Raw genomic sequence first — 18,155 nt, 5'->3', positions numbered from 1 at the left:
CAGTGTCTGCAGTGAGTACACTTCCTGGTCATCCTTATCCTCCGTCCCATTATTCTTTGATGTCATTACATTTAAATAGAAAGTGTTGACTTCACACCAGGAAACTGCTGTGAACCACTTTTATTAGTAGGTGTCTCTGGCTTTGCCTCCCTTGTTAACAGTAAATGTCTCATCTCCTTCATCTTTTTCTCTCCTGCTTTGCTGTGCCTCTTCATTTTCTATCCTCATCTTTTATCACCCTCACAACAACCTGAAGTTCTGTGACTTAAAGACACATTTCTATCATCCACCGTGTGACTAGGGCCTCAGTTACTTGCTCAGGCTGCAGGGAGTGAACCTCAGACCATTGCAAACAGTGGCCTGGGATGCATATTCATTCCAAAAATGATTTACATGCATTTCATGTACTATGTTCAATGTGGGAATGGACGCATACAAATATGCCCTGTTGTGATTTTACTATTGTGATATCAAGGTGAAAGATCTGGATAGTAACAGGCTTGATGACACTTTCGGTCAAATGTTTCAGTATCATTCTGTAGTTTACAACTAGCATCCATTGCATTCAGAGCCTGTGTGCTTTGTGTTGCAAGGTACTGTGGGTCGTAAAGTGGGGCTGGGCCACATGACCAAAAATGGCATCTTGCTACAAAGTTTTATATCAGCTGAAGTAATCATCCATCTACTTATTCTGCTTATCCGAGGTCAATTTGTGGTGGAAACCAGGTGTTCCACACATTCCCCCTTAGCTTCTCCTGGAGAATCCCAAGGCGCTCCTTCAGGGGGGGTTCTGGGATTATTATTCTGATTATCATAATGAATGTCAAATCATTTTTCTTTACTTTAGTTTAATGACTTTTCCTCCTAAGTGAAAGTTGAAGAAACCAGTTCTTTCAATGCAGGTATTGCGTGGGATTATTTATACTTCACTTTTGCTGAAAAAAAAGGTATTGCAATAAATATGAACTCATATTTGTCCCTTTAAGGTTTGTATTCATTGGTTGAATGACAGATGGTTGCTTGCAGTTTGTTGAGTTTTTGGTTTTTCACATGAGGATAAAAAATCACGCAAAGGATAAATAACTGCACTTCATAAAAAAGAGCATATTTAAAGGAGCAGTGTGTATGGTTTAGTGTCAATATTTAAAGTGACATTGATATGATCATAGACTTACCGGATGTTAAACTGCCCAATTATTACTGCTGTCTGTTTCTACTCCTTCGTTCAATATGTGTCTGGCTAATGGGATGAATGCGCCTGTGTCACTAATGACTTAAGGTGACTCGGGTGAATTTCCTGTCTCGTAAGAAATACGTCAGGCCCTGCAGGGAAGCAGCAGAGATGTGACTGAAGTTAAAATTGGATGAGGCACAGCGAACATCAAGTCCCATTGCTCGACGCCAGGCTGTGATTTGTCTCACTGTGTATCTGAAATTGAGTGCAATCGTACTCCTGGTTCGAAATGCTGCTTTAAGTTGGAGCTGAAAGCCCGTTGAAAGCTGCCGTGAGGGTGCATTCGCTGCCTGTCATTTTGTATGATATGCTGCTCCTTGGCTGTGCCGTCATGTTATTAGAAGCAGATATGCCAGTCTTCCTTCCACTTCAATCGTGTTTCTTTTCAAAAGAGAGACTCGTCAGTGTATCACGGGATGCGACTGATGTTGCTCTCTTTATTATTTTGACTCAAAGGTGTGTGGTAAGACAGGCTTATAAAATAATATAATGGAGTGCTCTGGGAGATTTCTTTTGTACCCAGCCTCCAGCTCCAGGGCACTGGGGTGGCAAAGGAATCCCAGAATACGGTGCTGCACGGCTGGTGAGATTACAGCCAGAAGGAGAAGCTCACCCCCCCTTCCTGATAGCCCACAGCTTCTGTTCATCTGGCATACCCAGATGTGGACGTGAACACAGTGTCGACACTCAGCCTCCATCTGCTGCCAACACATGCTGAACCCCCCCCAGAGAGCTCAAACTGTTTATTTGAGGAATCTCACTCAGGTGTTAGAGCCGAGGGAAACAGTCAGCCTGCTCGCCTCTCGGATTTATCATATGTATTTATGTATATAGTCCATGTCAATTCTTATTGATATGTATTTATTAGTCGATCAGTATGGGGATTCAAAATGACAAACCATTTATTGATAGAACTGGCCAATCACTGCTTAGACTTCATTTATTTCTAATCACATAAGTTAAATAAATTTATTTGAGTAATTTTAATATTTTTTTATATCAAATAATAATTTAAATGCAGTTCAAGGGGGTAGAATATTAAAGATCAATTTAGTGATATTGTTGGTTTGATAAAAAAAAAAATTGTTGTCACCACAGGCGACTCTGTATGGAACAGTAGTTATTTGATAAGCCCATGTTCTGTGGTTGAAAAGTAGACAGTTCACTTTGAGTTTTCCTTTTTATTGTCCGTGATCAAGTCAAGGAGGCTCAGGAGGTAGAGCGGGTCATCCACTAATCATAGGGTCAGTGGTTCGATCCCCAGCTCCTCCGATCCGCATGTTGATGTGTCCTTGGGCAAGACGCTGACGAATTGCCCCTGATGGCTGAGCAGGCAGTGTGTGGGAGTGGGGATGTGACAGTGAACCACTTCATATAGAATGTGAATGTGACTCGTTATGTAAAGCGCACTGTGTGGTCTTTGAGACTCTAAGCACTGGATACTGTCAAGGCAGTCCATCTGTTAATTGGGTCTGTGAAGTGATTACAATGAAATCAAGTCAGTAGAACAGAGGGGGCACAGAACAGGGACGAGACAGAGAAAGAGCTGAAACCAGAGGCTGGACAGATGATGAAAGTAGGAAGGAGAACGGGGAAAATGGGTCCAGGAAGTGCCACTGGGCGAGAAGGGAGAGTGAGAGAGAGTGAGAGAGAGTCAGTTCAGTGTTGTGCTGCGAGTCGCTCTCACACGGTCCGGTCTGCTGCTCCTGACACGGGTTCCCATGCTGTTCGTGCTTTCATGGAAGGAACTTCGTGCTCATCTGCAACAACTTGTTTTTTGTCACAGCCGAGACCAAACTGGACATCATGCTGAAGTTCAGCATCACCCATTCCTCCAGGTGTGTGTGAGTGAGTGTGTTTGCAGTGTGTTTCTGAGGGCAGCCGCCCCCCCTCCTCACTCTCGCTGTCAGGGAGCTGACGAACCTGTTTTGTTTTTTGTAAAAGTTTAACATGCAGATGTGATTCTTTCTTAGCTGACAGCGATGTCCTGTATTACCTTTTGACTTAAACGGTGTCTCCTGTTTTGACTGATGCATTGTTGTTTCACTCATGCAATGTTCTCTCTCCCTCCTTTGTCTTTCTCCTGCCTCTCTCTGCCTCTGTCTTTCCCTGCAGTCACAATGAGCGAAAGGTGACCTGCAAGCACCCGGTGTCAGGAGTCCCCTCCCAAGACAACTGCATCTTTGTTGTAAATGAACAGTAAGTCTCTGTGCACTGACACACCCATACAGCACTGGATGCTTCTGATTTCTGCACTGATTCGAAAGGTCAAAGGAAACTCTTATAGTTGGAGTCATTCTTTCAACGCCTGCTGCAGCTGCATCGTCCAGCTGTGGCATCATGTGAATGTCCTGCATGAGGACAGAAGATGCCTTTGGATACACAAGACAATCCTGCTTAGACGAGAGCGAGCGAGTGGGGCTACACGCATACTGCTAGGTTTTCATAGGGAAACCGTGTTTCCTCAAAGACAACAGGGTCCGCAGCACTAATTGATTGTCCATGTTGCGTTATACACTGGTAGCTGAGCTGGTAGCTAATGCCGATTGTTTTCTTCCGGAAGAAGGACATTTGATAAGACCTTGACGAATCAGCAAAGGCTACCCAGAAAAGACCCAATCAGCAAGCGGTTGTGATGTCATTGTTTCCAAACGTCTCTGTTTCTGTCCGTCCACAGTAAAACGTAGCAGCAGCTTTCAAAGTTTCCAAACTTCTCTACATACTTGGCTCAGAATTAGATTTTTTCAAGGTCACTGTGACGGCGCAAAGCACAAGTTTGCGCAGAACTCAAAAGCTCACATTCTAATTATGACAAAGAGATAAAATGATGAACTGATGACATTTTATATCCAAAAGGTCACAGGTCAAGATCACTGTGACGGCACAATGTTCCGGTCATTATTAAACACCATGACTCTGGAACAGAGGGGGCGATTGTGACCATATTTCCTGACACTTCACTGTTTGGTGGAGGCAAACGACCGTGAGACAGTAATTCTAGTTTTTATGGGCTAATGAAAGCAAGTGATTAGGGTGATTTGTTGTATTTGTTGACATTCTTGTTACCTCGACAGACACAGTCATGAAGCCTATTATATTAGTTTAGACATCCACACGACTAAGTTTTAGTTTTTATTATCTTTCACCACAGTCTCAAGGTCTACATCTGTCGAATATGTCACTTACATAAATATTTGCAACACTTCCTGTACCTGTTTCAAAGTAGAAGGCGTCTAGCATTTTGTTGACTGAATCCATTCCTTAGCTTTTTTTCTTGTCGTTATCGCAGAGCCAGAAGATGCACGACTTCATACTGTAGAGTGCTGACATTTACAGATCTGCTTTTATTCTGGGGAAATACAGTCATACCACAAACCTCAAGTAGCAGCTCCACCGCAGCCTGTGATCAGCAGATCGGCGACGCAGCCATCACACGCCTCACACGCAACCAGTGTGGCCTGAGCGTCAGTGTCACATTCACACAGGGGTGCCGACACCTTTCAGTGTGAGTGCAACATGTCTTTGATATTGTTACAGCGGGTTTTTTCCATAAATCTGCTCAAAGATGATAGAAAGAAACGTGCTTTTGATAAGTTCAGGTCTTTGATCCTAATAATCAGACTCAGACTTTGTCGTCAGCGCCAGAGATAGCTAGGAATTTCCGCGTGAACAAGAACTGCAAGTAGTCAAAGCAGCAGGTTCTTTTATGATCACAATTCTGCACATCACGCAAACAATGAGTTTAGTTTCCACAGATTTCCAACATTTCACAGGTGTTATTGAAGCCTGGCTCCCTACAGCCTCTTACAGCTAATGGAGATGTGAGGTCTGACAATGCAGCAGTTTAAGTCGTTTCACTTCTCGTCAGTTATATTTAGCGATCAACCCACAAAGTGCCACAGCTTTCACCTGAACCTCTGACAAGCTTCTCTCTCGACTCGGTAGAAAAAGTGGAACAGAAGAACAAAAGCAAATGTAAAGAGTATGGATGTTTTAAGATCAGCAGAGTGGGTGAACATGACATGGCTGTTGAACTTTATGAGGAAATATACATTATATACATTTTGCCTTTTACAATACTTAATTCTGCCTTATTTAAGACTGTATACTGGAATAGATTTCGTTTTGATTTTACCCAAGTAATCTGTAATCCCATGATAGATATTTTCTGATGTTGACAGGTTAGATCTTTTTAAAAGTGATCTAAGTACCTGTCTGAGTAGTGGAAAATCCGATCTCACAGACGTAATGACTGAATGATTTCGTTCTCTTCATTTTTGGCTCTCACTGTGGTGGTGTGGTGGAGTGTAGCTCTGATTGTACCACGTCAGTATATAATAAGCACAGACAGGGCGATGTGTCCATGCAGCTGTTAGGGCCTTTTACAGAGCATCAGTGTGCCGCTACATAACGCACCACTCTCAGTGGCATGGACACCCACACCGACCACGCTGCATGTCACAGTCCACACTCTGTACACTGGTCCAAGTCCACTGAGTCTGATCTCAGTCCTGCTGCTGAGCCCGACCTCCCTGGAGGCAGTGGCTGAATAGGAAGCAGAAGGATTCTGGGATGTAATGTACCCGCAATACATAACTTTTTTAACTCTGCCGATCCACGTTTCGCAGACCCAACAGCTTGGTGTCTGTCTCTCTTTCCATTTCTCATCCAATTTCTGTCTTATACACGATGGCTGGATTGCGTCGGGCTCCACAGACACGCTCATGCAAAGGCAAACCTTCACAATTGCACAACGGCAGCCAGAACGAGCAGGAGCTTCTTTTTAAAAACCACTTCCTTTTCTTAAGGGCCAACTCACACACATCAAGCATGAGTCTCGTCACACAACGGATACAGATCTTACGCAACACGCGCTCTTTCTCATGACAACTTTTCACCTTGGTTTCCTCCAACAATTTTTACTTTTCGAAGCAACGGAACAGCTCCAACAACAAATCATGCTGATTAGCGGCCAACTGCAATGATGTGATCAAGAAGCTCTACTGAACTTTTTACTGTAGGTGGCGGTATTGCTCCAAATGGTCAAGAGTCAGTCATTAGCCTGAAGAAGAGCAACAACAACACCTTCCAGGGGTCATTGTGTTGATGTTGTGAATTTGTCAGGTGCTGGGATCTCTCGGTGTAAACGTTGTAGAGCGTGGCCCCACAAAGCAAGGTTAACACTTATTTACTACATTTGATGCTAAATGAATAAAAAGACATTATTGTTGTTAATGATTAACAAACTGACAAATGAGACTATCCCTCCATTAACAACCTGTCTGATCATCTGACTGTTTGTGTGTCTCGCTCCGTTTGGACTATGCTGTGGCGATTTTGCCTCATTCTCAGATTTCAGAAAAGAAATGGACGTGTATGTTGTCATCGATATGACACGCGAGTGGAAAGATCATTTATTGTCGATCAGAAGTCTTGTCTCTGGAAGAGAAACAGCCCCATGTTCCTCCTCTGGCTCCAGCTCCAGGTTCTGGTAGGACGTTGCTGTCGAGTTACTGAGCGCGGAGAGGTTTTGCTGTGCTGCAGCCCGCTGTCACATTTCCAATCCGCCTTGGCCTCCTTGCTTTTAAGTGGTGGAGTGTGATTGTGTGCTTGACTTAGCAAGGTTCAGTCAGTCCGTGAATGCCAACACTGATCAGATTGTTTATTTGCATCTGTTTATCAAGCGCACTCATCTTTTTTCTACATTTTCTGTCATCTGCTGTCAGTCTCTTCACTCCGTTTATAGCAGTTATGCTTCAGACCCACAAACCGAAACAGAAAATCTCATCCAACGCTTTCCCTCCCTCACTCTGTGCTGTCAGGATGACTGACTCCTGGATGCTCCCCACCCATCAACTCTGAAATGGGATCCATTCTGCGGTTGACACACATGCTTCTTACAAAGAAAGTGTTTTTTACTCCCCGGGAGACAAACTCGAAAGCAACAAAAAGTCAGGATGACGGCGCTGAAATGAAATTTAGGGCCGCAGCTTCTGAGAGAGACAAACAAACTGCAGCAATTACACGCTCCAACTCCAAAAGAGTCGTCAGGATGGTATTTCAATCTGCTACCGTCTCCGAATGTGCAGCTGAGATACCGACCCTCCACGATGCGCGCGCGCACACACACACACACACACACACACACACACACACACACACACACACACACACTTTTGCTGAAATCAAGCTCAGTGCAGCTGCACCCTCTCTTTTTCTCACACGCTCTCTCTCCCTAACTTTCACTTTCTCTATCACTCCATCTCCCTTCCCAATTATCACTGCTGTCACACTTATCCTGTATGGAGTGGAGTGGTGAGGTGCCTGCATGTGTGTGTTTGTGTGTGTGTGTAAGTTATGTAAATGAGTTGTGCATGGCTTGTATTTTTAAACTTGTTGAGTGCAGGTGAGAAAGTAACGGGACCAAAGGTGTTTGACTGCGGCTGCGTCACTAATGAGAGTCTCACCTTGCTCTGCGCCAACTGGCATGATGATGAGTGAAAGTCAAATGTCTTTGCTTTAAATTTCTGTCTCAGTAAGTGGCATGCATGGTGAATGTTATTAGACCGGCGGACATGCAAAGCTTGGCCTTTGTGGCTCCGATGTTCATGACAGGCCGGGATGTAAAAGTACTGAAAGCCCCCTCAACTTTGGGGGCTTGTGGTGAAATGGTAATGTGAAGTTGGTGCTGATGGTGGGACTCATGGAGGGAAACGGTTAGGTGCTGGTGAGCATTAATCTTCAAAGTAAACATCATGTCAGTATTACATTATTATGGCAACCATAGCAAACCCCACATCAACATGCTGCACTATTCACTTGACAGATATTTACCCTCATGCACTTGTCACAATGAAGTCCAGTTGGAGGAACAGATGAATGCATTTAAAAGCTTATTTTATAGAGTAACCAATGACTATAAGTGATAGAACAAAGTCACGTCTTATTGAATGCGCTGGTTTAACTATTTTTTTATTGTTTTGATAGTTACCTGCATCGTTTCTTGTGCCAGCAGACGGATTCATTTAAATAAATTAGAGGTATGCATTTTTTTGTTCACGATTAAATCTGTGGACTTTGATTGGAAATAAAAAATTACATATTTTTTATTAACATGGCAAGTGTTAAAAGAGAAAGTACGAAACTGGATGTTCTCTGGAAACCACTGTTTCTTTTTTAATAGATGTACCTCAACTGATTTACAGCACAGAGCAGATATACATACTGCATAATACCTTTGAGATACTTTCCAAGGAAATTAAAGCCGTGAACTGGAATGATGAAAATCCAACATCTGTAACTCAGCGGATGCCGAGACTGAAAAGGTTTTACACATTGGAACGAACGATCACAAGACTGCAGCTGTACATGGACACTTTCACACAAAGATGGACTTGTGTTACATTCTATCTGAACGTTCAACCAAGTGGAACAGGTTGTCGTAACAAGACTGTGTTGTAAAGGATCATCACGGAAAAATGACATAGAGTGAACATTACCATGTTCCTCTGTAATGGACCCCTTCAAAAACCTCTCTCCTTTTATAAATCATAGATTCACTTTATTCAACCTATTTTATTATGTGCATAGTTCAATGAGGTCATGTTCTATTTTGTAAAAATTAAAAAACTGAATAAAAGAAGTTTAAAAAAAGAAAAACTGATGTTGATGTTATGCATCATTATGCACTGTGTTTTGAACACGTCACATGCTGTTTTTAATGTAACATAAAAGCGTCTTTGTGCCACTTGAGCACTCAAGCTTCTCCACTTCTCCCTTTTCCTCTGAAACTTTAAAAGAATATGAAAATGAATGCGCAGCAGCTCTAAGCTTCCCCTCCAGGCTCAGGATCATCTCAGCTGCTCAGACTTAACCCAGCACATCACAGAGGTGCAGCTAACCAGCAGCTCGGAGTGGTTTCACGGTCTCAGAGGCTGCTGAATGTGACCGAAAATGGAACGCTCATATATATACACACACACACACACACACACACACACACACACACACACACACACACACACACACACTGCTGTCATGCTGCTGCTGGAGAGCTGGGATGATCTGGTCATTTGGAGACAGGTCAACATGTTCAGCCATATTATCTCAATTGCTGTATTTTCCAATTACATTTTTTTTAAAAAGCCTGCTTATGTTACTGCTCCCTCAGTTCCCACAGGTTTGCTCTGTATCCACTGCTTATAGCAGTAACTGAAATCATGTGGGAATGAAAGCAAAGAGGCTGGTGTTGTTGTGGAAGATGGTGTTTATGAAGTCTGCTGTTTCTGGAAATTGAAAATATGAACAAAAATAGTGAAGTGAAAATCTTGGCTTTGCAATGTTGATGTTATTATGGCCATTCAAACATGTTATCAATCAAATCCCCAAAATATATTAAATGCATATAAACAGATGTTATCAAAATTCAATTGCAGCCAGAACAACTGAGCTGTCAGTCAGGGAATATGTGGTGTGCTGCATTTAACATCCGTTCATCTGTCAATGGCTTTGGGAATATGTCCACAGGTGCAGTGCAAGCCAAGTCTATTTCATCTGCACTCACTGGAACACAACAGACCAGAATTATCTTAGTTGTGGCTGTTCATGTTCGCTCAGCATTTTCCTTCGCTTGACTGGGATCAGTGAATGTTGTGAACCAGCAGCCTGAACTAAAGCACATGGGTCACAGCTTGGATCTGGACATCCTGTCTAATCTCTATGATCAGCATGTGATCCAGATCAGCATGTGAGTTTGAGTGTTGGCCATGCAGGTGGCAGTAGCAACCACTTCTACGGACCCCCACTCCCAACCATAGACTGTAGCTTCCAACGTAGCGTGGTATTCTGCCACCTTTTCCAGTTTTGTTCATTGCCATCATTCCTCTGTGCCCCTGCTGGCTCCATTTTCAATGAAACACACAGTGTCCTTCTAATAAGAAGCCAAATGAACTTGGGATTACGGACTACAACAGTGCAATACAGATGACTAATTGTGATTTGAGCGGACTCTCACACATCCTTCATTGGCATACTGTGTCTCTGTTATCCTTCACCCTTTCTTAGCCGTCCCTTGACACTTCTCCCTATCACAAATTCGATTTCTACTCCTGCACTGCCCGAGGCTGTTCAATGATAGTCAGTGCTTCACAGCTCTTCATCTATTCAAATGTCACTCACGGAAAAGTTTAAATGAAGGCGATTCCTAAAACCCTCATCCAGTAAGTTGCTTTTTCCCCCAGGGGGAGAAGTTTTCTTCCACTAATCTCATTAGGATGCAAACCCCTCTGAAGCTTGCTGTTATTAATGATTCTCTAGTTTCCCTTAGTCCCTTCTTTTGTGATATATTCACTGCTCTCTTGCTCGGTTCACATCCCTGATGCTTTGTTAATAGCCTACTTCTCACCCCGTCCTCAGAAGTTTTGAGGCTGAGGAGTTTTGAAAGATGTGCCGAGCTCTGACCACTTCTCTTTGTCATTCCGTCTTTCTTTCTTCCTGCTTCCTGCATCTGCCTCCGTACTTAATTATTCATGGGTTCCGCTCACATGTCTTCAGTTGTGTGACTGCACAAACAACGGAGAGATTAGAAGACAGGAAAACAGTAGTAAACCGTAACAGACAGATATGCCAGACTGAAAATCTGAAAGAAAACAGAGGGAGAGTAACTGTTGTGGTGATGTCGGACTAATGGGAGGCTGCGAACGTTGGTGGGCTGACGGTTTGATCAAAGCCATGACTGGTAAAGCTGAAAGGGAAAATAGTGTGATATTAAATTAATGATCAGACAGGCTAGAGGGAGACAGTGGCAGACTGGTGTTTACAAGAACAAAGACTTTTTCTGTCTCTTCCTGCGTTCACATGGGTTCACATGATTCATTTGCACGGACAAGAAAAAGATACTTGCCCTTCCTCATCGACAGTGATGAAAGAACTACTTCCTCTTCCTATTTTACGTTTCTTTATTCTGAACTATATCATTTCCACCATTCTTTATTTCATGTAGCACGACTGAATTTCCTTTTTAAGTCATTATTTGAGTTCTTATTATTTTGTCATTCTTTCTCCCTCCCCTGTTCTGTTTCTAGCGTGAGTTGTGGAAAGCTTGTCCACCCTGACAGGCCCATAGAGGCTCCCACCAGGTAATGACCCCCCCACTTCACTGACAGAGCTTCAGCTTCTTTATCAGCCTTCATGCTTTCACTACTAGTTTGCAGTGACTAAAACCCAGACACTGTTGCATGGAGAATGTCAAGCAATGGGCGAGTTTAAATGAGCAGCTCCACATCTGGTTGATTGTCGAAGGAGAGAGCATGACTGAGAGTTAAAGTGGCAGGAGACAGGTGTTTTTGCTTTAACCAGCGTTGACGACGCTTCTAACACGCGACAGACGAAAAAATTTAAAAACTAAAAGAAAGCAAATATCTCCCGTTGAAAAAAGCGGTGACATTCATGTATCAAGAGTTTCTGGTGATAAGAGCTCCATCTCTCACCTGAAAAATGCAGAGGATTTGTTGCTGTTGTGAACGTGTCTGTGCAGAGAACCTCCCGCTGTGATGTGCATGTGTGAAAGGCAAACTCTGGGTAAACTCCGTAGCTAATTCTCCAGATTTTACCCGGAGGTCGCGTCTGAAAACGGCTCATGTGTGCTTATATTTCTTCTTCATAAACTTCAATTTCTCTCAAACTATAAGATAAAATGGAGTCTCTATTTAGGTTTCCGCTGGTACCTATCAGTAGCTTCCACCAGGTAATGGAAACAACAGTGGAACAACAACAGTTAATGTGGAAACTCTACCTAACAAAAGAAAATCAGACCTGTAGTGAAACGAGGAAAACAAATCAAAGACAGAGAGTGATAGAAACTGAGGTAAAACTTCCTTCGACATACAGTTCAGCTACTTCCCTTATCTGTGGGTGAGGAGCATGCAGGGCTCAGGGCCAAGGAGCCACTGGATCTTAAATGTATTTATCATATCATGTAATAGCAACGCAACACAATAATGCCCACTGTGTTAGTGGTGTTACATCTGAGTTTCAAGGGCTCGACAGCTGAAACATTTATCCAGGATGTATCGTCCAGCTTTGTATTCAGCTCCATTTATCTTTAACTCAAAGCTCCATTGCTTTGTCTTGCTCCGACTGACTTTATTTCAGACTTTTGCGTGAATCGCCGCTGAGCCACAATGCAACAAGAATGCTCAAACGATTCGATGCTCAAATGATTAATGTGTATGCCGCTAGCATACAGCAGGGGAAGTTCAAGTTTCCTCTGAAGTGTGTAACCAGTGCTTTTCTGTCTGCCTTGTATTTCCTCCATCACGTTTTACTGCTTCTGCCACCACACTCGTTTTACTTGCCGAATGACAGGGTTCTCTCCCAGTAAAAGCTTTCAACTGCCTCATAGAGAACTGCGACGCATTAAATCAAAGCAGCAGACTAATAAAAGAAAAGGGAATTTCATTAGTGATAAACAATCCGGAAATGATTTTCAACTGAGGCTAACTTGGTTCGGCCTAGAAATCTTCCAAAGTGGAAATCATTAATGTCATTTAGCTTTTCAGATCTATAATTTTCTTTTACTGTAGAGAGAATCAGACTTTTAATAGGCAGACCTTGGTTTTGAATTCCCCAGTTCTATAAAAGATAGTATCAGTGTTTGTTACTCTGCTGCTGATACCAATGCAGTTTCTCAGCTTAAGGAGCATAATGCCCCCATCATTTGATATTAGACAGACATATGCAGGAAATGTTATGTTTTCAGTGATGATAACTTTTCAGTGAGTGAACCAAAAAATGTAAAGTTAAATAAAAACATAAGGCTATCAATACTTCTACTGAAGAGTGTATGTGCAATTAAAATAGAACTGGATGAAAGAAGAGTTGCATTAAAGCCTGGTAGCTGTACACCTCCACCAGTTGTTGACATTTGCGTTTGCCCAAACTGACATACAACTAATATCTGTAAAGAAGTTGTGTGTGTGTGTGTGTGTTTATTTGTTTGTGTGTGTGCGTGCATGGGGGTGTCAGGGCCAGTGAATGCCAGTTTCATGGCAGTTGGATAAAGCTGTTCCTCAGTCTGGACGTCCTGCATTTCACACTTCTGTACCTTCTACCAGAGGGCAGAGGTGTGAACAGTCCGTGTTGGGGGTGGGTGGGGTCCTTTGACAATGGAGCAGGCTCTTCTCTGGACGATGTCCTGCAGAGAGGGTAGTGATGTCCTGGTGATCCTCCTGGTAGATGTCTTTACCACTCTCTGCAGGCGCTTGCGGTCCATCGCAGTGGTGCTCCCATACCACACGGTGATGCAGCTGTAGAAGTCGCTGAGGCCAATGAGTTCTCCTCTCCTTTCTCATGTCCACGATCATTTCCTTGGTTTCCTTGTCCGTGTTGAAGAAGGGGATTAATAAGACATATTAAGTGTATTTTTTTTATAACAAGCATATGAAGTCATGAGTTCTGGCCAAAACTGGTGTTGTGAGGTCACAGTGACCTTGAACAATTTTATGAGATCCCCTTAAGGTGATTCTGAGATGTTGTCTGACCATTAACCACCAAATCCAATCCGTTCATCCTTGAGTCCAAATGTGAGGAAATTCCTACACGGCATTCTAAAAACACGATGCCTTAGGTTCCAGCTGTCGCCAGCAGGGAGGCATAAAAAAAGAGATGGTCATGCTCGACTATCAGCTGATGTTCCCATAATGACTGAAACAACAAGTAAGCTAGAACAGAGGACAAAAAGATTGATGTTTGAAATAGAGCTGAGTCATCATTACATCAGTAAGATTCACAAATTAACACTGGTGATTATAGTGCAGGGGGCAGCCAAACTGGAAGCAAATGGATCATGGGGAAAGCTCCATTTTATCTCATTCCAGAGCTCCCTGCTTAGATCCTGCTCAGATGGCCGAGTAACACCCTGCATCGCCAGCGCTCCCACAAACCAGTTTCATCAGCAAGTCACTGAAGTAGGAATACACAGAGCAACCGAGGGGAAGGGGTTTATGGAGGAAAGGTTAATAAAGGCTAAGATCACCGTGCGACTGAAAGATGAGAAGGCAGACGAGATGAGACAGTGGGAAGGATTGAAAAGGCGCGAGAGGGGAAAACAGATTGGCTATTTGATAAGTGGGCATTTTGTGTGTGTGTTTGTGTGTTTGTGTTAGTCACCCTTCCCTACATGTAGGGCTTTTGTTACTGAAGGTGATTTAAGAGCGTCACCATACCGTGGGAGCAATTGCACAACATCCACCTCTGACAACGGTTCCAAAAGCTAAATGCCTAGACACATGCACACAATTGAGTCGTTCTGTATTGTAATGTTGCCAGCTCATCTGAAAAATATTTCATAATGAAGGTGTTCTTACTCAGAATCCCTCTGTGTATCCTCTTAATTCAGTGAGATGGCCAGGCTGCTGTGAATAGACCGTTGTTTTTACACCCACAGTGTGGGTGTCTTAGTGATTTGAACACACAGCAGTGGGGATAGATAGCAGCTTTCAATGCAGTATAATTCCCTGTAGGAAGTAGCTAGATATAGCACATAATCTTTGGCTTTTGCTGAGACAACAAGAGTTTGATTCAACTTTTTTAGGTTGTTCACTTTGCTACATACATTTCGTGTTTGGCCTGCAGAGTGGCATCTTTGTGTATGCAAACCTTTCTCTTGTGCCATACCTGTATCCAGCAGACATGGAGAAGCATTTGCATTCATTTAGAGTTGTGTGTCTATCTGAAACCCAACATGTATTCTTCGTATATCAGGCTGATACAGACCAAGGCCCTGTCACAGTTCCTCTCCCTTGGCCCTAACCCCAGATACAGTGCCCTTTGCTGGAAGTGTTTCCATCCAAATGGAGCCACAAGGGAGTGGGCTAGAAAATCCTCCCCTAGGAGTCAGGACACAAACAATATCAACAAACGATAATATATTAACAACCGTTATCGACCAACATTATAATAGTGACACATCTGACAACTGCAGGACAGGCAGGACACATTCATCTATTGATCAACACACAGTCAGTGTGTTTACATCGGTTATTTCAATGTAACATTAGTCCTGTCCATAGAAACTTCTGCCCCGCACTGAAAATGTTAGAACTGGATAGTTTTATTCAAACTTCATATATGAAGACGGTCTGAATACACCACAGTTCAAAGGGCTACCCCTACAGGACATAGTGAAACAGGACAACACCACCCTTCCCCGGCCACGTGCAAAACAAAGGGGTAGGGCCAAGTGGTCGGGCTAAGGAGTGAATTGGGACAGAGCACAAGGGGTTGTTGGTGGAGACATGCACCTGAGGATATGAACTTTCTCTCTCCGCTCATACTGAGCAGGTAGTGTGTACAGTGGTTTGATCAAAGCTTTCTCACTGGCACCAAACACATTCAAGATGAGTTTTGTGGGTTGGAAAATCAAAACAAGGAGCTAATTGAGGCTTTGGAGCCACGTAGATATGAAGAGCTGCTGTTATTTCTCTGTGGGTTTGTTACTGCAAATTGTCGCTTTTCCCATCTTATATAGTCCTTTGATCCATTGTTGTATTACAGAGCTCGATTCCAAATTTCTGTCAGTTAATATGTTTTCCTTTTCTTTCCCTCGTTCCAGCAAAAACACACAGCAAATCAATGAGAAATCCTCCAAATTAAAAATGACGCTTGTCAACACCACCATCAAAAGGAAGACATGATTAGACAAAGCCATCCAAAGCCATAACAAAACATTTTTCGTATATTTTGGGACTGTGTGCCTTTATCAGAAAGTGAAAGTGGAGAGAGAAAGGAGCTGTAGGGGAAAGATGAGTGGGATGACATGCAGTAAACGGCTCAGCCTGTATGTGGAGATATAGCCAGGGTGTAACCTGGTGCTTGTCAACTTCTGAAGCTGTTCAGTGATGTGTAACTCAAACAGACCTGCTGAAGCTTCTACGGAACTATTTTCAGAATTCAGAATGTTGCCACGTAATGAATCATACACGCAATTCACCACTGCAGCACCCCTAACTAATACTACTAATTTACCCCCAATGGAGAACTCAGTATTAAATGTGACAAGCTGACTAGCCTAAAGTGCTTTCACAAAACTGAGGGATGGAGAACTGCTGGGAGCATCAAGTGCTCCACAGGAATCTCTTGTTAAAAATTCATGACACTAAGGGCTCTGAGATCCAGCACTGCGAAGAGCTCTGATTGGTCAAGACCAGTCTTTATTAAACTTATCAAATTGTTCAAAATTAGTTAACAAAATCAAAGTCAAATATTTTGTGTATTGTCCTTTTCTTTTTTTCACGAGTTTGAAACATGTATTACACATCTTTAGCCTGCCATTGGGCACATGTTACCACCGGCACTCCTCATTGGATGAAAGAGTCTTTTCATCCCTAAAACATGTGACCTGAAATGACGGCCCACGCTTCAAACTCAAACGAGTGGATGGTCCTGGAGATCCAGCATTAGCCCTCATACCTGCCCTTCGCTGTTAATAAATGATCAGAAGCTCGGCCTGACTTCTGATCTTACTGATATTTTAACAAGACTCTCAAGTCGATTCTTATTGGACAGTAATACAAAGGATTACAAACAGATTTGCTGAAAGTTCTAAAAGAAACACATTATCTTAGTAGCAAGGTATTTGGTGGAGCTTTTTGGAGGTAAGTGTTATAGCTCTCCACTAGGTCAATGTCAACACTCTTTCTAACAGTTTAGCTCCGTGACGACCTTATCATCACCTCTTTCATTTATGACACATTTACATGGAGGAGAAGATTCCTCACACCAAGCCACTAAGTTATCTACCATTCGTGCATGATCCTGTTCCTCCCCTACAAGAAGGCTGACGATAACACAATCGTCAGCAAACTATAAGATGTCTCTATTCCTATAGTGACAATGAGTCGAGCTGGTCAGAGATGTTTACCTACACACTGTGACCCATCATTTAAAACAGGAAGACTGCATCCGGCACACCTTCACCAGGCATGAACATGAATTATAATGTTCTGCAACCTTCATTAAACTTCTTGATCATGATGAGTTTCTCTAATGAAGTCTATGATGCTGAAGTATATTTTTTATTCTTTTGGGGTATACTGCTTATTGAGTCTGTGACAACAATGTTTGTGGACATTCTGCACCTTTACAGATTGTGTAAGAGATTGTGCAGAGATGGTCTGCATGAGCTTTAGAACCTGGTCACAGATGTTGTCAGGTCCTGTGTTCATAGTTTTAGTATGCTATATGTTTGCCACTCTCTTTACATCAATGTCAAATGCAGCAAAAGCTGTGATCTTTTATTTCATTCATCTGTGCTGTAAAATCCTGACGATAAAATCTTAACTCCATTAAGTCCATCAGCCAGGTGTTTATCTGAATTTTAAGCATCCAAAGTGACTCCCCTGTTGCTCTTATTCTGTGATCCCATCCCATTAGTATTCTGCTCTGCTCAATCTTTTCCTCACTTGAACCTTCTTCCTCACATCCGTCTTTAGCTCCCTCTCTGTGTTGATATCACCTTCTTTCAAAGCATTTTCTTTTTACATATCAGACCATTGTTGTCTTTGTAATCCTTTTGAGAAATCTTAAATTCATTGGTAAGAATCACAGTATTTGCAAAAGGAGACATAGCTATAAATAATCTCTATAACTTCATTGATACCAGAGAAGTTCTTCTGAAATACTGACCACTTTCTTCAGTTCAAAAAACCTGGAGGTTATAGAATAGGAATAGTCTTCTTCCTCCTCAGCACAGATCTACGTGTAGAGCTTACACAGGAAGAATGTGCAGAGTTATGATTGGAGGAAGGAGTGGGTGGAGATGGAGCCGAAACATAGGTCCAGAGTTTAGTTCTGACATGTGCTGGTGATCTATTGAAAATGACTTTTCAAAGATTCAAATGATCTCCCTAGTATACTATGAGGA

General features: G+C 42.7%; 1 protein-coding gene across 3 annotated transcripts in view; it reads left to right on the top strand.

The window, feature by feature from the left end:
* LOC118101626 (pleckstrin homology domain-containing family A member 5-like) overlaps positions 1-18,155 on the top strand; it is a 197,056-nt gene that overhangs the window by 129,351 nt on the left and 49,550 nt on the right. For 2 of the 3 annotated variants that reach the window (XR_007032336.1, XM_047338557.1), the window contains exons 4-5: positions 3,350-3,433; positions 11,317-11,370. Coding sequence is in view for 2 of the 3 variants with exons in the window: in XM_047338557.1 (XP_047194513.1) it covers positions 3,350-3,433; positions 11,317-11,370 (138 nt within the window). In the remaining variant the exon portion in view is untranslated. The remainder of the gene's footprint in view (positions 1-3,349; positions 3,434-11,316; positions 11,371-18,155) is intronic. The other variant, XM_047338558.1, reaches the window with a different exon arrangement.

Source organism: Hippoglossus stenolepis, chromosome 22 (assembly GCF_022539355.2).
Source record: "Hippoglossus stenolepis isolate QCI-W04-F060 chromosome 22, HSTE1.2, whole genome shotgun sequence".
In the NCBI taxonomy this organism is placed as follows: domain Eukaryota; kingdom Metazoa; phylum Chordata; class Actinopteri; order Pleuronectiformes; family Pleuronectidae; genus Hippoglossus; species Hippoglossus stenolepis.
The sequence above is the reverse complement of the archived record's forward strand: the minus strand, read 5'-3'. Positions and strand labels throughout refer to the sequence as shown.